Below are 20,964 nucleotides of genomic sequence, written 5' to 3' on the forward strand. Positions count from 1 at the left end.
CAGAGCCATGGAATGCTTGGAAAGGATCTTTAAAGACCATCTAACCCAAGCCTTAATGCTGTATTCCACAGGAAGGGATGTCGTTTCCTCACCCAGCCCCTCACAGATATATTCTGAGCAGAAACCAGGTCTCAGCTCCGGTCATGCACTTTAATTACTGTACTATAGCAAACTGGCAAATTAAATTTTGTGTGCATTCTAATTAGAAACAAATATTCCAGAAATTAAATTAGGTCTCAGCATACAGCCTTACATCTTACCTCAGTTAAAAGTTGATTTACTGTGGCTGATTTTTTGGCACTGAGAGTCACTTGATACAGGTGAGTACAGTTTCTGGCTTTGCTGTTAATACACATCAGAACTGCAGTTATCTTTTTTTTTCAAGACAACGATTTCTCCTATCATCACATTAAAAGCATCATTTACATACAAATAGCTTGTTCAGAAAAAGGAAATATTTTGCTCGTTATTGCCTCAATACGACAAAGTAAACTCTTGATTTCAGGCAGTGCTAATTTTTTAATATTCCTAAACAGCTATATAAAAGACAGGATGGGGAAAAGCACTGTCATCAAAACATCTAGTAATACAGGATCAGCACTTTATGAAAACCAGCTTTTATTTTTTACATATGAAAACTTAATAAATGGAAAATTTACATGTCTCAGATCCCTTTTCCTGCTTTGATATCAACTTTATTTCCAATCTGACCGCGTTCCAGTGAAATACAGTGGAGGTTTCACACAATTGCAGTGACAACTGTTGGGTAACCAAAACCCATGAGCTGGATTGAAGACAGCCTTCTTAAACTCAGACAGAGATACCCAAAACCATTCTTATTGTGTGATTGCTTTCAGTATTCCTCTGAGAACTTTGTAGCTCATTAACTGTTGGCTCTCTTTGGGAGGGAAGCAGGGCCCCCGTTCTGTCACGTAGGCGTAGGGAAACCTCAGCACCCAGAGTCCATCCGAGGGAAGGGTGATTTCCTGCTTCTCAGGGTAAAATATAGGACAGGGTGGTGGTCCCGGTTGAACCTAAAGGCAAAAGAAAACATGAGTAGGTAATCAAACATCACTACTACCTTATAAAGTACTAAAATGCAAATGGAGTTTTTTCAAATGAGTATTAAAATAAAAATGGAAGAAAAGGTGAAGAATTATCCAATTCAGAGAACCAACAATTTTTTCACCTCTTAAATTCAAATTGTAACTAATAATAATTGAGCAATGAGTCACTGCTTGTCTATGACATTTAAAATGACAAAGTCATTCTTGAAAGGTCATTGTTAGCTGTTTTTTTTTTTTTTTTAATAAAGGCCATTATTACAGCAGGGAATGCCAATAATTCATCCTCGATAAATTATTTTTGCAAAAAAAAATTTGTACTCTATACAAAGCATAAACTTATATACTTTTTACTTTATTCAAAGTATAAATTTGGCACCTTGAAGTTTATGAAATCCCAAGTGCTTATGTAAATGATACTTTTGGAAAAGACTGTCTTGGCTGAAGTTGGTTTGAGTTGGAGTTTCTTGACACCCTTGTGAATTAATGTTTCCCCAGCCACCCCTGCCCCTGCTGTTCCCAGATTCCCTCCTGCACTTCCCACCTGAGGCGTCAAGGTGATCTGCAGAGGAGCATCAGGAACCACCACGAAGAGCCTCATGAACTGGGCGTAGTGGGGCTTGAGGCCGCGTCCCTGCGTGGAGGACAGGATGTAGAGGGGCATGTCGGAGTTGAGGGCTTTCAGGGCAGACTCCTTCGGCCCCCCTCCCATCACCTTCATCACCTTATCAGGCCCTGAGCACATGAACCTCCTGCCACGTGCATCTTCATATTCAAAGCCCACAAAAGCCCGAGCGATGTCGTCCCTCCGCCGGCCCCTGCCCATCACCACGGCGCTCCTTTTCCCAGGGACAGCCTTGTTGGGTGCAGGCCAGGAATTGGTGTCTAAGTCTCCTTCATCTTCAGTTCTCGTCCTGATGACAATGTCCCAAGGCATTAAATAGTTTGTTCCTGGGATAAAGCCCTGTTGATCTAAGCCTGTGTGGAAGTTGTAAGCCTTAGCAGGGCCCAGCTTGACCAGTGACCAGCTGGAGAATTTGGGCAGAAGGCCTTTGGGGCAGTTGGAATGGAGCATCCCGGGGAGGTACTCGACAGTGGACGCCTGGCGATCCACCAGGCTCGGCCTCTTCTCGCTCTTGGAGTCCCCGCTCTGCCCGTGGCTTTCTGCATTGTCCCCTCCACCCTGGGCATCGGCTGGGTAAGTGCCCAGGCTGCCTGTGGACTGGCCCAGGCTCAGGGCTAAGCTCAGGCCTGTGCTCTCTCCCTGAGTCTGAGGTTCTTTCTCTTTGAGTTTCTCGATCTCGCCTTCCGGAGGGGCAGGAGATGCCTCGTCCCGAGCAGGCGCCGGGTCAGGTGTGCTTGGCTGAAATATGGGGAAGTTGATGTGCTCCAGTTTTCCACAGCACTTCTCTTCCAGCAACTGTGAGAAAGAAAAGGTGGTTTAGTAGCCACCCTTAGATGAGGAAGCTCAGAGCCACAACATTCAGCAGCTATAATTAAGATTCAAGAGGCTTGCACCACGTGAGAACCAAAGCAGCGATGGGAACGTGGCCCACAGACCTGATTATTTAAAATTCACATGGACCAACACATTCAAAGTGTAAACAGGTGCATTAACTGGTGCTCCTGTGTGTGTGGTAAAGACTGGAACTGCCCAGCCTGGTACAGCCCATTTCTGCTCCCAGAAATGTCTCCCCCAAGCAAAACGTTGGTAAGGTTAAGAGGAAACTTGTGGTCACTTCAGAATACAGACTCTGCAGATGAAACAAAAGCACTGCTTGAAGCACCAAGAGACCTAACAGTTACCTGGTAAAAGTCATAATTAGCTGCTTTGATATCAAAGGGGTCCTCCCGAGGAGCTTGTTTCCTTCCACAGTTACAGGCACCAGTGGAACGAGCCCGGCTGTTGTGGTACAGAATTGGAGGATTTCTGTCTGCTTCTGGCTTTTCCCCTAAAAGCAAAATCAATCAAAACTTGGGCAAATTGCTCACCATTCAAAACATTCTTTATTCCCTTCATCCATTGCTCCCTCCCTGCTACTGACAAATACAAAATGTTTGTCAAGCAACTCCTCCCTTCCCCACTTTTAATAATGCAAAGTTCCAGTGGAGGTTATACCACTAAACCAAACCTTACTTGTTTTCACAACCTCTTCCTGAAGGCTCAAAGTTCTTCTGCCTGCAATAAACTTGCAGAAGTCAGTTTTGACTCCCTGATCAACCAGGTTATTTAAAACAAAGGGGGATGCTTATGCTTTTTAGAGAATTTTGGTCTTACACTCCTCTCATCAGAAGTACTCCAGTGTAATTGCTTTTAGCTAGTAAGACAGAATCAGAGTTACCACTAAAATCAGAAAATCAGAGTAAGCGTTACTACTAACAGTGGACTGGCTCCTGAACTCTATATAAAGGAAACCTGCACAGCAGCTCAGCTATGACCCCACTGTAGAGATGATCACAGAATCATTTGGGGTGGAAAAGACCTCTGAGATCATCGAGTCCAACCTTTGCCTGGTCATCACCTTGTCAATTAGAGCACAGCACTGAGTGCCACATCCAGTCCTTGAACACCACGCTTTAAAGCTGCAAACTTTCACCTCCTACATTTCAGAGGTGGTACTTTCAGCCCAAGCATTTTAAAGTAAGATAAACCATGAAACCAAAGCACAAGTGAGCATCTTTACCTGCTTTAGGGAGCAGATGGAACTTGTGCACGCAGTGCTGGTCGGTCAAGCTCCGCTCCTCGCAGAGCTGGTGCCCGTTGCTCCAGAACTTGTAGCAGTCCTCGTTGAGCTGCATGGCGTATTTGTGGAAGGCTGGGCCCCGGGCGTGCTGGCTGTACACGCGCAGGGCCTGGGCCAGCTGGTTCTTGTGCACTGTCATGGTGTAATTGTGGGGCAGGTTGGACTGGTAGGCGCTGTGGGCCATGGGCAGAGCCTTCTGGCAACGGTTTTCGGAGAACTTGGTGTCTATGTCTAAGTAGCCTTCCAAAACTTTGATGCTGCTCATGATTTTTGAGCTCAGCTCGCCACAGGTCGGGTCATCGTCTTTGCCTTCAATGGTCACTTCATAGAGTTTTAGAGCAGCTGCCACCCACTTCTGGTAGGTCGGGAGCTCAAAGTGAGACGGCTGAGGGTTCCTCCCCACGCTGTCTTCAAAGCCCTTCTTGCTGAGCACCAACTCCACGTGCTGCCACAAGAACTCCTTGAGGGTGCAGTCCACAAGCTGCCCGGAGGAGCTGGAGCTGGAGCTGCTACTCTCTGCGTGGAAGGAGAGCTGCTGCCGGCCGTGCCTCATCATCTGATACCTCCTGGGTCCCGACAGGGTGGGAGCCAGCAGAGAGTCAGTCTCTCTCATGGTGCAGTTGCTCCTGAGCTGGTCGAGAAGCATGGCCACAGGATCGTCTCCCTCCTGGGGCCCACCAGCCACGATGTACACGAAAGCCTGGTTGGCAGGCACGGTGAAAAGGCAGTTGATGCTCTGGTTGGTCAGCACCCGGCTCTTGCGGAAGATGCGGTAGATCTGATCCTCCAGAGCGTGCTGCAGCCTCCTCTTGGGGGAATGCTTCTTGGGGGGTGGCTTTTCCAGGTGACCGCAGGGATCCTGACCCCTGCTGGGCAGCGGATCCACCTTCAGAGCCCCGTTGAGCTGGAAGAGGAAGAGGAGGCGTGGAGGGCATGGCCTGCAGTTGAGCTTCCACTCCTTGCCGACAGGACAGTCCTTGATGGCAGCCTTCAGGGAGGGCAGCACCTTCTGCCGCAGCCCGTCCAGCGCCCTGAACACGCGGTCGTAGGTGATGTCGAAGGAGCAGGTGGGATGCACCAGCAGCAGGATGTGGCACACGGAGAACAGGTATAGGAGGCTCAGGCAGTGCAGCTTCTCCTGGTGCTTCCAGAACTCGTGAGCCTCGGCGTGGGGCAGCGGGGCAGGGCCTCCGGAGGGATGGCCGGGCCCTGCCTCTCTGTTCTCGGCCGCCGCCAGGTCCCCGCAGGCGCGCAGCAGCTGCGGCGTGTCGCAGATGGAGGTGAGCACCAGGTACAGCACGCGGCTCTCCTGGCTGTAGTACGCCTGCAGATGGTTGTAATCCTTGGTGGCCGGATCGCCCTCCTGCCCCGCGGCTCCATCCGCCAGCTCGGGATCCTCCTCCGGGAAGAGCGGGAACACCTGCCGGTCGCACACGGTGCTCACCAGGGCCTCCTTCTCGGAGCAGAGCTGCAGCGCGGTTTTGCCGAAGATGCCCACCACGCACACCTCCTCCTCGCCGCCCGCCGCGCCGCCCGCCTCGGCCGCCAGCAGCAGCTCCCGCAGGCTCATGGGCCCCACGGCCGTGCCCATGGCCCCGGGCGGCCCGGCCCCGGGCAGCGGCATCTCCCGGCCCCGCTCCCCGCCGGAAGCGGCGGAGCCCCGGCCCCGGCCCCGCGCATGAGCGGCTCCGCCCCGGAGGGCGCGGACACGGGCACGGGGCGGGCAGAACAGCGGCGGAGGTGGCAGCGAGCACCGCTGTCCCCATCGCCCCCGAGGGTCCGGTGTGCACGGCTGTGAGCGCCCCCGCGGACCGTGCCCGGATACCGGGCAGGGCTGTGCCACCGCTCTGCCCCGGTCCTGAGCTGAGCCGCGGGACACGCACAAGCTCTGCCCATCCCGTGGACCGTGCTTGCAAGGAGGCTTTGAGTTCCTCGCCTTTAATCGTGATCAGCCGGTGATACACAGTGCAAGGGCCTCTTACATTTGTAGCCACAGACTCGAACTGTTTGTTGAAGCTTACAGCACTTTAATATTAGTGCGTTCAACTGTTGTTTTTCTTTGAAACTGTACAAATACCGTCAAGATGTTTTTTGTTTAAAAAAAAGATACAAAAATACTGAATTTCAGCAAACACATATTTGTATGACAAGCAGCACCAGTGCTAGAAACATAACAGTCCTTGCTTCAGCAGCACCCAGATGTCAAAAGACTTGGGAAATTTCCTATTTTTTTTCCATTATGAATGAAGATGCAACCAAATTGAGAGACATTAGAGAGGGATAAAAAGCACAATCTGCTTTACAGGGTTTCATAATGCCTTATTTTCCTGTGCATTACATTTACTTACAAATACATGTGCCTGAGTGTGATAAAAATGGGATTCAAGTGGCTTCCTGAGTACAAATGGAAAATTGTTCCATAAACCTACTTTCCTTTTTACTTTTCATCAAAGCTGTTTGCAGCACTCAGCCGTGCAGGCGAGGGACTCTTGGGGTGAGCCATCTGTCAAAAGAAGGGAAGGGTCAGAACTTGGATATCTGAGCTCATTATCACTGAGATGAAACAGTGCAATTCTTAGCTGGCACCTTAAAACAGACACAACAAATCAGTAAAATAAAAGATGCTATTAACCCTCACATTTTGTCCTTCTGCAAAGTGGAACTATGACTTTGAAAGTTGCATTGAAGCACCAAAAAAGCAATTTTTCTTCTTGGGATTGTCAAATAACCTGCCAGAATGGCATGTCCATTCTGCAGTGCTCTTAGATCAGTAGGGAATTCTGTGACTTTAAAGCCACTTTCTGATTCCAAGAAGAGGGACAGAGTGACTTGCCTGAAATTTGCGCCGCAGTGCCCGTGTCATTATTGGGGTCAGCCCAGAGCCACATTCAGTGTTTTCTTTACTATTTAGAGGAGTGCCACCAGGACTTCTGAAAGGGCAATTATGATCAGTTTGATTGGTTCTCTAGTTTTTCTAGATTAAAAAACAGAATGAAAGAGAACAGAAAAGAACAGACCTTTGTATATCGACTTTCTTCAGATGCTTCCGAAGATCAATCTGATTTTTAGGGGAGGTACTAAGAGGAAAAAAAAGAAATTGGTACAATAAAATGTTTCCTACTCAGTAAAAAACATTAATCACTGTTTAAAACAGAAAAATCTAGTATCTAATCAAGGAAGAAAACATCTTACATTACAGATTTTGTAGCAGGAGGTGATGGCTTGGATTTAGGTCTCAGATTAACACTCTGTAGATCTGTGACTGTAATTAATGCCCTGCGTGGCTTCACTGGTGATTGCTCCTACAGCAAGGAAAGAAATGTTACCCCAGATAAAACTTCAGAAGGTCTCACTACCCTGAAATCCATTTAATATTTCATAAATCTGAAAGATTTTTGTGGTTTATGGCTTTTATGCTTTTAAAAAATTATTAAGATTTGAACATGCCTTGGATAAAAATATATTTATTTAGGAAAAAAACAACAACAAAACCAACCTAAACAAGAGGGTTTTTTTCTGCAAACAAAGTTCCAGCTGGCCAAAAGGAAGTCCAAAAAATCTACTGATAACACACAAAGCTGCATGGAAGCTTCATGGCCTTAATGTAAAATTAGAGCTGTCCTGAGTGCCAGGTGAAATTGGAGTTTGTTACTTTATATTTCTTCCCTTTCAATGCCCAGGTGCAGAATTAGAATGGTCACTTGAAACTGATCACTGGATAAGAATCAATTTATCAAAAAAAGAGCAGGAAATACAGCACTTCCAGGGTGGATTTTCCCTTGATTCAGCCTCCAGTTTACCTTGTCCATTCTCAGGTTGCTGTTTGTCTTCTTCAGTTTAACATTCAGGAGGTCTTTGAGGGTGATGTGCATGGGCCCATCCTTTTTCACTGGTGGTGCCTGAAAGCAAAGGGGTTTGGAAGGGAAATGAGGAAGGGAAAGTGACTGAGCACTCACAGAGAGTGATGTGCTGAGGAATCCACATCCAAAAGGAACTCAGGAAATAAAAAACAGAGGAACCTTCTGATTCCCTACCAGTTTAGAGGCTGTGCCCCGTTGGAGGAGGAGAGGTGCTGGAGGCAGCTTTGGTGGAGGCAGCGGCGGTGGAGGAGGAGGAGGAGGAAGAGGAGGAGGAGGGGGGATGGACACAGGCACAGATGCTGAGGATGGAGGATCCATCTGTGTCCCCACAGGAGCACCCAGGACTGGCTTGTGACACCTTTGGCAAAGGGAACTTTCTGAAGACAAAGCTGCTGCTCCGTTCATCTGAAAGCGACAGAAATAAATAAAGAGAACATTAAATCCACCAGCAGAAGCAGGTGGGATTTTAGAGAACAAAGGTGCTGGCTAAGGTTGAGCTGTAAAGATAGAAACCTTCCTGCTGTGAGAGAGCAGCAGTTCTGCAGCTCTGAGTGCAGAGGATGCCCCTGAGGAGCTGCTCAGACCTCAGTGGATCTGCACTGAGCACAATTCCTCATCCCAATGTCACCCTGCCCCAGCTGGACTGACACTGACCTGGAGGGCTCCTTGTAGCTTGGAGAATTCCCTTTCCAACTTCTCCAGCTTCTCCCTGAATGCATTTAGTTCCCTTAAGTAGATTTGTGATGGAAATATGGTGTCTTTAACCACCTGAAAGCTCTAAGCATAAAAAGAAAGCAGATTATGTGTATTTGTGTGTTGATTTTCTTCAGATATTTCTGAAGATCCATCTGATTTTTAGGAGGGGTGCTAACAGAACAAAAGAAATTGGTACAGTAAAATAATTCCCACTCAGTAAACAGCATTAATCCCAGTTTAAAACAGAAAAATCTAATATCAAAGAAAGGACATACCTGTGCAATCCTGCTCTGGCACCACCAATACAGAAATGATGCTGCTGTTGCCAAGGGTCTGACCACACTTTTTACACTGGGCAAGGCTAAAGGCCACTGGGAGCACCTTGGGGCTGGTGAGGAGTTCAGAGGGAGATGAGCTGGTGACCTGCAACAGAACAAGGCCAGAATTTTATTTATCATCTCAACCTTTAAAACAGTGAACTGTGACCAATCATGTGGAAATTACAAGCAGGAACCAGCAGGTAACAACAGAGCAAATGTGATCACAGAAAGCTGGAAAGGCCAAGATACATTTTAGTAAAGGATGGGGGAAATCCTATTGGAAATACTTTTTTATTCAAACTGCTTTTCCTGGTTATTAATCATAGAAACATAAATAGTTGGAAAAGATCTCCAAGGTCAAACCAAAAGATGCCATGTAGTGCCACGTACTTGGCACAAATCTTTGCCCCTTTTCCACGAGCCATTGGGAGCAAACAGCAAACCCAGGGATGGAGTGGGAAGGCAAAATCCAAGCAGAGCCTCTTACCGTAGGGAGGGACAAACTGAGCCCTGGGGGGCTGCAGCATTTCTCTTCTTTTCCAGTGGAAATTTTGCTCGGGCTCTTCGTTTTCGTTTGCATTTCTTATACCTTGCCATTACTGGGGAAAAAGACACATTTCAAATGGATGTAGAGAGATAAATCAAATTATACATTGGGACAGAGCTGCCACCAAAGGGAACAGCACAGGCTGCACATCAGAAATCCAGTCAGAGGTTACTCACAGCTGCCTTGGTGGAATTATCATGGACCAGGGATAGAAAATACATCCTTAATTTCATATGATCCATGGGGATGTGCTTACACAGAGGAAGCACCGTTTTATATGGGCTTATTCCTCTCCTTTTCTATTGTGTCATAGATAGCATAAATAATTATTGTAAATATAATAATATGAATTAGTTAAATAAGCACACATGAAAAATATATTCTAAATAATACTATAAATAGGTATAAATACACAAGAAAGTAACTAGAAATATTAACAACTAAATAGAAACCTTGCAAGTATGTAAGCACATTAAAACATGTAATATTAATATGTAAGCACAATAAAAATAAACGGATGTTCAGTTTTTCGTTAAGCTGACGTGCCAAGTACTGAATTTGGGGAAAACAACGCTTGGGAAGAACGGTGACAAAAAACACGGAGAAGCCACGGAAGGATGCCGGGGGCGGCCCGGGCCGGTCCCTGACCGGTGATCGGCGACACGCCAGTCCCGCTCACCCGGGACCCCGCACCGAGACCGGGGATTTCTCTCTCTCTCTCACACACACGCACACACCTGTGGGGGTGTCCCGGGGGTGTCCCGGGGCCGCCCCGTCCCCCCGGCCGCGCTCCGCGCCCGCCGCCGCCGCCGATTCAAACCGCTCCCCGCGCCGCGCCCAGCCAATGGCAGCACCGCTCTCTGCCGGCCCCCCCACGCGGCGCATGTAAGCCGCTCGCTGATTGGCTGTCGAGCCGAGGCGCGCCCGCGCTCCACGGGAGAGGGGCCGGCGCTGCCCCGCCCCGGCCCGGCCGCGCTGAGGCGAGCGGCGCCGCCATTGGACGAGAGGGCTCGGTGCCGCCAATCGGCTGCGGGCAGCGCTCTGCTGGGGAAGGCCGGCGGGGTGAACCGAGCGAGGAGCGGCCCCGCCGCGGCTACCGGCGCAACCGGGAGAGAAGCGGGGACGGGGAGCGGCGCCGCCGCCCTCTCAGGGCCGCGGCGGACGGGCCCGCGCCGCTTCCCGCCAGCGCCGCGCGCCCCACCCCGGCCAATCACGGCCGGAGCCCACTCCGGGCCAATGGGCTCGCCCGTACCTCGGAGCGGGTTTACATTCTCCGCGGGCCAATGCCGAACGCGCCCCGCGAGCCGCCAGCCAATGGGAGGCGCGCGGCGAGTGACAGCTGGCCAATGGGCGCCGCCGACTCTCCCGTGCCGCGGCGCGGGGGGTGGGGATCTCCCCGCCGCCGCCTGAGGAATGTCAACTATTCAACATGGAGACGGCGGTTACCAGGCTCGAGACCCTGGTGAGGGCGGGCGGCGGCCGCGCTGAGGGGCGGCCGCGCCGCGGGCCGGCGGCGGCGACGCCTCGGAGGGCGCGGGGCCGCCGCGGAAGGGAGGGAGGAAGGGAGGGAGAAGCGGGCGCGCGGGCGCGGCGCGACGGAAGAGCCGCCACTCAGCCGCGCCCGCGTTCCCCATCCGGGCCCTGAGCGCGGCCCGCGCCGCCCTCGACGGGGCGCCCGCCGGCCGCGTCCGGGTCAGGCGGGTTCGGCCGGGCCGGTCCATTCCATCCCCCCCCCTCGAGGGGCGGGGCTTGCGCCGCTCCATTCACCCCTCGGCGCGGGGCAGGGCGCGGCCATTCCCGCGCACCTTTAGGGGGGGCGCGGTGGGCGCGCTCATTGCCCGCCTTGCGGGGGGACGCGGCCGGGCCGGGCCGGGCCGCTCCATGTCCCCGCGGCGGGAGGGGGGGCGCGGGGTAGAGTGGAGCTCGCGGACTAGTCCATTTTTTCCCCAGAGGGGGGTGAGGGTGGAGCGCTCACCTGGGCTGGACCATTTTGGCTGCGGGGGGGTGAGAGAGAGGCGGGCTGGGCTGGTCCATTCGCGCGGGCGCGCGGGGGGAGCGGGGCGATGGCCCCTCAGCCCTCGCCTGCCGAGCCCCAAATCGCGGAGTTTTCGCGGCTTTTCTCTCGTTTCGCTGCTCTGAGGCAGCCCCTGAAGCAGCACGGGGCTGGAATGATGGCCTCTCTGCCAGCCCCACTCCTGAAAAGTGGAAAAAAGGCAGAAATGAAGCTCTCCCAGGAAGCTGTGCTGGGTTTCCTCACGCTGGGGAGCTGTGCCCAGACAGCCGAGTTCCCTGTGCCTCAGACCTTCAGCTTCCTCAGTCCCTCAAACCTTCATCTTCCTCATCCCCCTTCCTTCATCCACCAATCCCTCAGACCTTCATCTTCCTCATCCCCCTTCCTTCATCTTCCACCAATCCCTCAGACCTTCATCTTCCTTCCACACAGTTTTTTTTCCATTTTTGCCCATAGTGTAAGCTTGATCTCCCCATATCTAGTATTCTCTATTTTTTTCTGAATCGTGGTTTAATTTAGAAATATGTTTAAAGGTGCTTGGGTTTAGATGTTTAATTAATTTATTTATTGTCACGGTTTATTTCTGTGTTTCATTGAAAGTCATGCTTTCAAGTGGTTCTCATTTTAGGACCTGTGAACAGAGAGGTATTTTTGCCCCCTTTCAGCTAGCAGGGTTTTTTATTCTGGAATTCAGAATAATCTCACATTTCACAGCTTTGTGTCTCTTGCCTTCCCTCCTGCTTTGTTGTTTCCCCGTCCTGGATTTCCTGTGAAGCCAGCTCTCTCCACAGAAGTGTGATAAAACAACACTTCTTATTTCCCTGCAGCTTTTGACATGAATTTCATGGAAAGCTTCCTTTTGGTCTCATGGAAGCAGGGATAAATTAATTAGTGGGAGCTTGAAGAGGACAATGGGCATGAAAATAATAAAACCAATCAGGTAATCAATGGTTATTTGTGACAGGAGCACCACCAGAGTGTGAGATTAATTATGGAAAAGATCATAGAGCTGGCAGTGCTTCATTCAGAGCAGTGCAGTTCATTCCTGTCAGTTTTTTGGGACCCTGCACCTCCTCTGGGCCTGAGTGGTGTCTGTCCAGTGCCCTTTTTATGTTGTACTACTGGTGATGATGCACAAAAAGCAGTGCAATGTTAAAAGGGCATTGGCCAGCAATACAATCTGCATTATTCTGTATTCTTTTTAATAATATACAAGCCCAAAATCTGTCTGAGACCGCAAAACAGCTGTCAAATGAGATTGCCACTGGTTTATTTTATTTTATTTTATTTTATTTTATTTTATTTTGTTTTATTTTATTTAAGGAGGAATGTTGGCCATTTAATGACAAATGCCATCATCTCTGTCTTAGACATGGCCCAGGTGACTCAGCTCTGTGTACATCCCCAAAAATCCCCTCTCTCCACTCCATTCCCAGATTTTTTTGGTGTTTTTTTTAAAAATATATCAGCAGCTTCCACCCCTGAGAGTTCTCCAGCTCTCAATGTGAAGTTATTGCTGTGTTTAAAGATGCCCATCTCCACTGAGATTCGTGGAACAAACCCTGCCTGTGGTGGTGTTCTCACCCCCCACTGGCAAAGGACATCCCCAGAGCTGGCCAAGGAGTGTTAAAGTGCATTTTGCTGTGATTCAGCACTGGAAATTATAAAAAATAAACTCTGCTGTCTAGAAAATATTCCCTGTAATGCAGTTTGAGAACATCTATCTGATGGCAGTCTGGAATCTTAGCTTGCTGTGAGGCAAATCCAAGCAATAAATGCACTTGGAAATGGAATTTCCAGTTTAGAAAGCACCAAACAGTTTGAAATTGAATTTCTGGCAGATCTGTTGAGCGTTTTGTTGGGTGGTTGGGGTTTTTTCCCCCCTCATGATCAGTGGAATGGCAGATTCTGACTAATAAAAATAATAATAATGTGAATTTTTGTGTGTGTGCCTGTTAGGACTTGGTGAGCTTTAACCTTATCCAGCTCTTCACCATCCACAGAAACCTCTGGCTGAGTTGATGTGGGGTTTTTTCCCAATTTTTGGTGAGTGTGTGATTGATTGTTGCCCAGAATTGTTGCTGCTAACGAGTGCTCTGACTTTATTGCACTACTGTGCTATACAGAGAGCAGTGCAATAGTATTGTCAAAGCATCTGAGAGCAGAGCCCTCAGCACTGGCCTCACTCACTTTCTAACATTTTCTTCTAAACCTGTGAGTAAATTACAAATTTACACATCAAACCCTGCATTTTCTCTGTGGTTTATTGTAAAATAATCATCCTACAAATGCTTCTGACCTAGAATATTAAAGGGGGGGTTTTTGCAGGTGGATGTTTCCTGAAATGCAGCAAGAAATAAATATTTACAACAATAAAAGCAGTCGTAATGAACTGTGTTAATGTCTTCACAAAGCTTAAAATTCTGGCCACATTTAGCTTCACATCCAGTTTTTAATGTCCTGAATCACAGTATGTTAGTTAGCTCCTTATGGAAATCTTAAATTATCAGTATTGAATATTTAATGGGTCATTTTGAAAGCAGTTTTTGTTGCCTGCTTTCCCAAAAACTGATCGAATGGATCAGTTCTTTGCTTTTCTCCAGAAAAGCAAAAAAAATGAAAAAAGCAAAAAGCAAAAAATAAAAATTTTGAGGTGCCTGCTGTGGAAAGGAAAACCCACAAATATTTCTTAGTGGAGGAGAACAGAAACCATTGAGCAGTCAGGGAAGAAATCCCTTGTGAGCTCTTTAAAAATGTACAGTGTGCTGAAAAAGTATTTTATTCTTGGATTTTGTCCTGGCTGGTTTCTGGGGCAGGTGTGGGAAGGAGTTTTGCTGGGCAGATGGTGAGTTATGGCAGCACTGGGTGAAAGCTTTCCCCCTGATTTATAGATGCTCAAGCTCTTCAGTAGATTTATTTTCCTTTTCTCAAGCTATTATTTGAAAATGTGCTGGAGGTGTGTGGAACATCATCCATCACCCCCTCAGAAAGAAGCTTTTATTGGAGAGTGTCCTGGATCAAATCCTGCTCCTTCAGGCTGAATTTCCAGACTCCCAAAGGCATTAATGGCCATTCCTTAAGGCTGATGTCCAAAACATAAATATTGGAATCCCAGCCTGACCACAGACTGTGGATATTTATTCCTTTATAACAAATACAGCCTTTAATCCTTAAAAAAATCATAATTGGAATGGTCACTTTGGGGTTAATCTCAAAAGAAAAGCAAGTTAAGGAAGTCACAACCATTTTTCCATTTTTAACTTGCTTTCATCATTGTCTCTTCTGTGACTGTAAAATCACTGAATTATTATGTCAAAGAGTTAATGAGTTGCTTGGGAGCTGGGAAAACTGCCTTTCTTGAAAGTGGAAGTCTTTAACAGATATTAAAATTGCAGACTAAAATTAATTAAGTAGTAATGCTATCAGCAGACTGTTTTACAAGGCAATTAGACAATTCTCTGGTGGCTTATTTATCCCAAGGAATGAAAAGTGATGTCATCCATTTTATGAGCTGTTAGTCAGTCTGGTATATTAGGGAATAATAAAATGTATTGTGGACATTAAAACCATCAGAAGGAACACATCCCTAATATGATTATTAATAAAAGCTCTGATGATACTCTTGGATCCTGAATTTACTCATAATCTCCTCTGTGTAAATAACTGATTGTTGTAAGTTTTGCTAACAGAACTCTTTGTATTTGAGAAAAATTAAATTTGAAAACTTTTATGGTCTCTGAGCTTTTCAAAGTGAGGAAGCTGCCTCCTGCTTTCCTGAAACACAGGTTGGGGCTTGTCTGCAGTTTTTGGGTTTTAATACACTGTGCCTGACCTTAAATATTTTAGTTCCAGAAAGCAGAATCTGATCTGGATTATATTCAGCGCAGAGTGGAGTTTGAAGTAATGAAAAGTCTTCCTGATGATACAGCAGAGGTAGTATTTTCAGATTAAATTCAATTTTATTGCATGAAGTTGGTAATAAATGGGTATTTTTCTTTAAACCTGAAATAATGTATGTGGCTGTTCTTTCAACTACTCAGGCTATTGTAATTGTTGTTGTTATTGTTGTTGTTATTATTATTATTATTATTATTATTAATTTCCTGTATCATATATCAAGATAAGTGGCCTAATATGAATTCAAACCAAACTCCATTGGTTTCTTGGGATAGTGAAATTCTCCCATGTTCTGCTCTGAGAAATCAGTGGTGTTAGCACCTAAATTCAGGTTACAGATTCCAGTATGAGCTAAAACTCACCCTTGCTCTGAGAACCAAGATAAACTTGCCAACAAGCAGTGACTAAATTCAGATTTGGGGCGGGGGGAGATGAGAGGAAAACAATAAATGACATCACATAAAGGATTTTATAAATAAGCCCTTTTCTCCTGTACATTTTCACTGTAAAGGATCATTTCATGTTAAATGTCTAACACCTACACTTTTAAGTGAAGTGTGGCCACGTGAATTTTATCATTTTGTGTAATTTAAATGCTCTACTCACACAGGAGGATCCAGCTGCTCTCCTGAAGGAGCTCCCGGTGCTGAAATCCCGCTACAAATCCCTGTGTGCCCGGATGGAAGAAATTTCCCTGGAGCAGAAGGAATCCATGGAGAGCATCCGTGCTGCCCTGGAGAAAACAATGAAGATAGTTCAGGCACTGCAGCAGCAAACAGAGCTGGAGGTGGTATTTTCATTTTAAATCACTTTGTTTTCACTGCTGGCAATGAACACCAGCTTTGTAACCTTTACGTGCCACGCCTGGTTCCACTGGAAATTGTTGTTTGTGCAGACTTGTAGAAGATCAGGAGACAATTTCCCAAAAGGAATGATAGCAGGATTGGAGGTTTTTTTTTGTAAATCCCAATCCCCAGCAGTTAAAATCAGTGGTGTTCAGATTTGGAGCTCAGGAGTGTGAATAGAGTGACAAAATTTGGGTAATTTTATAGGAATTGACACCTCTGTGCACAGCTGTGTCCCACGGCCACACTGACAGGTTTTTGGAAGTGCACACCTTAAAGAAAACAGAAAGTGAAACCAATTTTAAAAGGCTAAAAAGCTTTTAAATGGCAAATTCATTGTCTAAAGGGAGAAAGTTAAACCATTGTAACAAACACCCTGGGACTGCTGTTAGTCCAAAGCTGTTTTTCCTAAGATAATGTTTAAATTGGTAAAAAACTCAGCAACAAACAACATTTTCTTAAGTGGTCTTCAGACACTGCTTCCCTTTTTCACTGAAGAGGTGAAAACTTTAATTTTGATCCTTTATAAATGAGGTGATTTAGATCAGTGCTCCAGTGACAGGGCCTGGAGATTGGGTTTAATCTGCCAACAGTTACTGGTAACTTTTGATAGACAAAATGGGCTGTATGATGATTTAAAAGACAGTGGTTATATGTCACAGAAAGGAAAACAGATCATGTCTTACTGTGTTTCAAGGATATTCTGTCCAAAATAATTTTATACTTGGATTTTCTCAAAGTGGGAGACCCTTCTCTTGAGAGCTTTAGGTAAAGATTTTCTTGCACTTTTTTATATTTCCTAAACCAAAAATGAATTACACTTCTGGAGAAATAAAAGTCTTTAAATTAAATACCTTTTTTTTTTAATTGAAAAATTTCTCTTTCTTGACTAATTTATAGTATTGGTGCTAGAGGAGGATTATGGCTGATTTTCCAGCAACACTTTGCTTGTACATTTGCTTTCAGTGGAAGGAAATCAGGAGTCTACTGTCAGTTTCCATGAGCAAAGGGCTGCACAAACATTGAGTCTCTCTGTAAATATCATCACCTCAGGAACTGAAGGATCAGACTTCTCTGTGTTTGCTTTTTCTTATTTTCCCAGAGCTTACCTCTGTCAGCAGAAGAGCAGACTGCAGCCCAGCAGTTAAACTTGCAAACTGGGAAAGAAATGGAATTTTCAGTGCAACAGGTAATTGGGGCATGGAATGTCAGTATTCCAGAAACCTTTAATGCCAAGTGCAGCTCAGCTGAGTGCAGAATCTGATTTTGTGATTTCATACCTCTCAAATGGAATTTTTCAGAAATGGGATGAAGTTCCTTAACAAACCTTTTCATTTTTATTCTATACAGATTAAGCTTTTTTAATTGTTCCAATTAGATGGTCCACAAAAGAGAAATTAGTTTTGATGGAAGACTTTGTTCCTGTTATTTTTTAATTGGGATGTGTTTATGTTTCTTGGGAATGCAGTTGGTTGCTCTTGTTGATCTTCTTGATAAAGAAACATTTGGGTGGGAGTGAGGGATGTCATTGATTCAAACCAATATGGGGAGAAAATTAATTTCCTGTGAAATATTAAACAAATTTTGGGATATGAGCAACAATCTATTCTAACTGCAATGCAGTTGAACTTAGATCTAAATTAAAATTTGTTAAAAAGTCAGATATTCTCCCATAGCTTGATATGTAATTATCCAATATAATTATCTGCAAATATTTGCTCTGGGTCTCATATTAAAAATACCAAAGAAGGTTAACAGAGGTGTTTCTCTGACTGACCTTTTTCTATTTCTCCCCACTTCCCACTGTCACAGGAGACCTCACTTTGTGTCCCTTTATTGCCACAGTTGGTTTGCATGGAGCCTGTCCAGCTCCTGCAGCTTCACTCACCCTTTGTTTGCAAATATCTGCTCCTCCCTTGAGAAATGCTCTCCATTTATGTCCATCACTAATTCTGAATCACGTGCAGTGCTTTCAGATCCCTGCTGCAGAGCTGGAGAGGCTCATCTGACTTGCACATTAATCTTTCTGTACCCATTTTAAACTTAATTTCATTTTAAGCTCTGCTTAATCCCTAAGATTTTGCTGTTGACCTCGGTGGCTGCAAGATCCTTGGTTATCCAGTGGTAAAATGTAATTAATGTAAATTTCATGGAGAAATTAAAGTGTAAAGAAAGATTTCTACCCAAAACACTAACAAATACTGACATTATTGTTTATTTTTAGCCATCCTGCCCAGGATCTACAGTCCCTGACTCAGCTGAAGGTAAGTGCTGAAAAAATAAACTTCCCACTGATTTCTTCTCACAGAGGCTGTGATAGGCAGTAACTTCACTGTTTTCACTCACAGTATCTGCTGCTTTTGTGTGAAAGAATTTAGACTTTACTAGAAGGACCTGACCCCTTAGTTACATGCCAGCAATAGCTGCCATGTTTCTGGGATGTTTTTCTTTGCTTCCAGTGGGATTGAAGTGGAAAACTTGTGTTTAAGCTCTGGAATAAATGGTGGTCTTACCATAGAAATAGCTCTTTTTAAATTCATTTATCCCTGCTTATAGGAAGGAATTTTCACAGTTGGATTTGGTTTGTTTAAAAAAAAAAAAAACCAAAAACAAAGCCAGCTGGTCATTGACAGACCAAATTTGTCAATCCTCAACAGATCTCAAATTAAATGGTTTTTTTACTGAGTCTCCAGATCCAGTGATTGTCTTTTCCCTCCTGTCTCTTGCTGGAAAATCTTTCTTCAGTCCCACCTAGGGGTGTTATCAAACACTAATGGAAGCACTTTCTATCTTTGATACAATTTCTGAAGAAACAAATATTTTCCTTTTTTTTTTTTTTTAACAAATACCTTCTGTTTCCAATTTTTTAGAAGCCCAGTTCACCCCATTAACTGAGGAAACATTTATGAGTGTGCCCAGGAGCATCAGAAGCACTGTCAAGTTAGCAGACTTGAATTATTTTTACAAGGGGTTATTTAACCATTTCGTTGTACAGAACAACAGGTAAGGCTCAAAGCCATTCATGAAAGGATTTTTGTAAACGGCAAAGATTTTCAGCCTTTTAAAATGAAATAAAAGCAGCTAGTTAAGCATATTGTAACTTCAAAAAGCCCTGAGACCAAAGCTGCCCCCCAAACCCTGCCCTCCCCTCACCAACCCCTCCTGACCCTTCTCTGGGGTGAGTGCTGGGGTTTTTTTACAGGATGATGTTACAAAAAAAAGGAAGTTTTAAACTCAGGAATTCTGTCTTTTTAACCCTGAATGACTGCTGGGGTTTGAAGTGGCATAGAACAGTTGATGGTAATCTGAATAAATTTGAGATTTACAGAGCATTCACAAGAATCATTGATTAAACAGCATGTGCTTTTTAGCCTTTTTCTGCCAGATCTGATGTTTGATCCCTGTTTTACTGAGTTGTTTTTTGTCTTACAGAGCAGCACTGAGTCTTTCACAGATGAAAACGATGAATATGAAAGCCACTGGCTCAAAAATTCAAATCCTGAGAGAACTGGGGCTTGTAGAACTCAACAAACAAGGAAATGTTAAATTAGCTGTGTGAAGAAAAACTCATCTGACACAGAAGCATCTTGGTACAGCTCCTGGGTTATTGAGGAACAAGAATTTCTTGGAACAAGAGTTCCACTCTGGGGAAGTTGTTCATGTTTCTGTAGAAACTTTTCTGTTGATAATACTTGAAATTGGAGAGTTCAAGATCACTGAGGCTGGCACTTTACCTTGGCTGTTTAAAGGATTATGGTTGATGCATTTTTAAGGAATGTTGTGAGCCATGTGATGCTTCCATTTCCCTGCTGCATTCCTGAGGGGGTTTTAAAGGCAAATAATCCAAGCCTCTTAATTGTCCTTGCATTCCTGAATAAAGATTTATTTTACTTTTGTTTAAGTGACTCCTGACCCTGATCCCTGCCCTGATTAATTTCCCTTTGATGTGAATTCCCTCGGGTTTTTACAGTCCAGGCAGGAATTTCTGGGCACTGCCCAATCCAAGCTCCTGGACTGCAGCTCAGGACAGGGTCCTGAAAATTCCCAAGGATGCAGAATTTGACACTGTTTGACCATCCTAACAGTGAAAAACATAACATTTTTTTCCTTATGTGTAATATGTCTATATGATATATATTTTACATTTTATATATATATATTATATAGCATGTATATTATACATTCTATATATATTATATATTATTCTCTATATATTATATACTTTTAAATATTTATATTTATATTGTTATATTTCAGCAGGATTTGAGAGGGTAAGATGAATTAATTTTTATTAAGTACCTGTGGCTTTTTTTTTGGTGAAAAATTATGTCTGTCAAAAGAGAGAAATGTAAATTAGTGCTCTTAGGGAGGGAAAGGCTGATTTCTGAACCCATCCATGAACTGCTTTAGGGTTTGATGGGAAGAGAAACAGGCTGGGTATTAAAAACAAAAGAACAGGGATAACTTGATTTTATGGTGTCTGCTGCCAAGTGTGCCCTTTTAGGAGTAAATAATCAGTTTCAAGCAATTAATTAGTTTCACAAACTGATTTAGTACTTTTTAAACACATTCATCTTCTAATAGGGGACTCAGTCCTTGCTGTGCCAATACCAACAGCAGCGTTAAATATTGAATTTAGAGCTGGCTATGGTAACTGAAGGTAGCTGTCAGCCGGGGGTGGAAACTCATCCTCGCTCCTGAAACCTCGCCGGTAAGGAAGAATAAATAAAAATAATAAAGAAAAATAACGAAACGTAAAGAAAATTAAAGGAAAATAGAGCGAGATCCGAGCGCGGGGCTCTCCCCGCCGGTTCCCCTCAGGCGCCGCCGCTCCTCCCGCCTAACCCTAGGCAGTAAAGGCAACCTTGGGCTTAGGCGGGTTCCAAGGAAAAAGCCGTGGAGGAAGCACATTTTGGCAGTTTTGTGTTCTCCTTGGGATGCCTTTTGCAGCTGCGGTGTGCCTGGAGCCCTGGGCTTTGT

At 45.4% G+C, this 20,964-nt stretch overlaps 3 protein-coding genes across 6 annotated transcripts; 1 reads left to right on the forward strand and 2 right to left on the reverse strand.

The window, feature by feature from the left end:
• Window positions 1–596: 596 nt before the first annotated feature.
• Window positions 597–5,445, reverse strand: SMG8 (SMG8 nonsense mediated mRNA decay factor). 2 transcript variants are annotated; one of them, XM_041482798.1, is made up of 5 exons: window positions 3,749–5,445; window positions 2,871–3,016; window positions 1,789–2,484; window positions 1,609–1,698; window positions 597–1,034 (listed from the first exon to the last, which is right to left on the reverse strand). In XM_041482798.1, the coding sequence occupies exons 1-5, from the start codon at window positions 5,430–5,432 to the stop codon at window positions 837–839; spliced, it is 2,814 nt and encodes a 937-aa protein (XP_041338732.1). In that variant the 5' UTR covers window positions 5,433–5,445; the 3' UTR covers window positions 597–836. The 2 variants fall into 2 exon arrangements, with proteins under 2 accessions (XP_041338732.1, XP_041338731.1); XM_041482797.1 differs by having other exon boundaries at window positions 1,609–2,484.
• A 463-nt stretch (window positions 5,446–5,908) lies between these two features.
• PRR11 (proline rich 11) lies at window positions 5,909–10,013 on the reverse strand. The gene is made up of 10 exons (XM_041482752.1): window positions 9,969–10,013; window positions 9,172–9,283; window positions 8,640–8,787; window positions 8,323–8,445; window positions 7,843–8,073; window positions 7,609–7,707; window positions 7,001–7,110; window positions 6,826–6,885; window positions 6,642–6,738; window positions 5,909–6,311 (listed from the first exon to the last, which is right to left on the reverse strand). The coding sequence occupies exons 2-10, from the start codon at window positions 9,279–9,281 to the stop codon at window positions 6,246–6,248; spliced, it is 1,044 nt and encodes a 347-aa protein (XP_041338686.1). The 5' UTR covers window positions 9,282–9,283; window positions 9,969–10,013; the 3' UTR covers window positions 5,909–6,245.
• A 254-nt stretch (window positions 10,014–10,267) lies between these two features.
• Window positions 10,268–19,882, forward strand: SKA2 (spindle and kinetochore associated complex subunit 2). 3 transcript variants are annotated; one of them, XM_041482848.1, is made up of 8 exons: window positions 10,561–10,693; window positions 12,070–12,182; window positions 15,089–15,175; window positions 15,750–15,926; window positions 17,087–17,173; window positions 18,209–18,248; window positions 18,855–18,987; window positions 19,417–19,882. In XM_041482848.1, the coding sequence occupies exons 3-8, from the start codon at window positions 15,146–15,148 to the stop codon at window positions 19,541–19,543; spliced, it is 594 nt and encodes a 197-aa protein (XP_041338782.1). In that variant the 5' UTR covers window positions 10,561–10,693; window positions 12,070–12,182; window positions 15,089–15,145; the 3' UTR covers window positions 19,544–19,882. The 3 variants fall into 3 exon arrangements, with proteins under 3 accessions (XP_041338781.1, XP_041338782.1, XP_041338783.1); XM_041482847.1 differs by lacking the exon at window positions 12,070–12,182 and having other exon boundaries at window positions 10,268–10,693; XM_041482849.1 differs by lacking the exons at window positions 10,561–10,693; window positions 12,070–12,182 and adding an exon at window positions 13,252–13,288.
• The last annotated feature ends 1,082 nt before the right edge of the window (window positions 19,883–20,964 follow it).

The sequence above is a fragment of the Pyrgilauda ruficollis genome, unplaced genomic scaffold, assembly GCF_017590135.1.
Source record: "Pyrgilauda ruficollis isolate IOZ18807 unplaced genomic scaffold, ASM1759013v1 scaffold59, whole genome shotgun sequence".
Classification (NCBI taxonomy): domain Eukaryota; kingdom Metazoa; phylum Chordata; class Aves; order Passeriformes; family Passeridae; genus Pyrgilauda; species Pyrgilauda ruficollis.

What these genes read in the sequence shown, in the direction of transcription:
- SMG8 (XM_041482797.1), bottom strand. Translation starts at nt 5,432, where the DNA reads ATGCCGCTGCCCGGGGCCGGGCCGCCCGGGGCCATGGGCACGGCCGTG. An exon ending in CCATCTGCTCCCTAAAGCAG is followed by an intron (nt 3,017 to 3,748) that starts GTAAAGATGCTC and finishes TTTTGCTTTTAG; the next exon opens with GGGAAAAGCCAGAAGCAGAC. An exon ending in CTAATTATGACTTTTACCAG is followed by an intron (nt 2,485 to 2,870) that starts GTAACTGTTAGG and finishes TCTTTCTCACAG; the next exon opens with TTGCTGGAAGAGAAGTGCTG.
- PRR11 (XM_041482752.1), bottom strand. Translation starts at nt 9,281, where the DNA reads ATGGCAAGGTATAAGAAATGCAAACGAAAACGAAGAGCCCGAGCAAAA. An exon ending in TCAGTTTGTCCCTCCCTACG is followed by an intron (nt 8,788 to 9,171) that starts GTAAGAGGCTCT and finishes GTTCTGTTGCAG; the next exon opens with GTCACCAGCTCATCTCCCTC. An exon ending in GCCAGAGCAGGATTGCACAG is followed by an intron (nt 8,446 to 8,639) that starts GTATGTCCTTTC and finishes TTTTATGCTTAG; the next exon opens with AGCTTTCAGGTGGTTAAAGA.
- SKA2 (XM_041482847.1), top strand. Translation starts at nt 10,661, where the DNA reads ATGGAGACGGCGGTTACCAGGCTCGAGACCCTG. An exon ending in TTCCTGATGATACAGCAGAG is followed by an intron (nt 15,176 to 15,749) that starts GTAGTATTTTCA and finishes CTACTCACACAG; the next exon opens with GAGGATCCAGCTGCTCTCCT. An exon ending in TTCGTTGTACAGAACAACAG is followed by an intron (nt 18,988 to 19,416) that starts GTAAGGCTCAAA and finishes TTTGTCTTACAG; the next exon opens with AGCAGCACTGAGTCTTTCAC.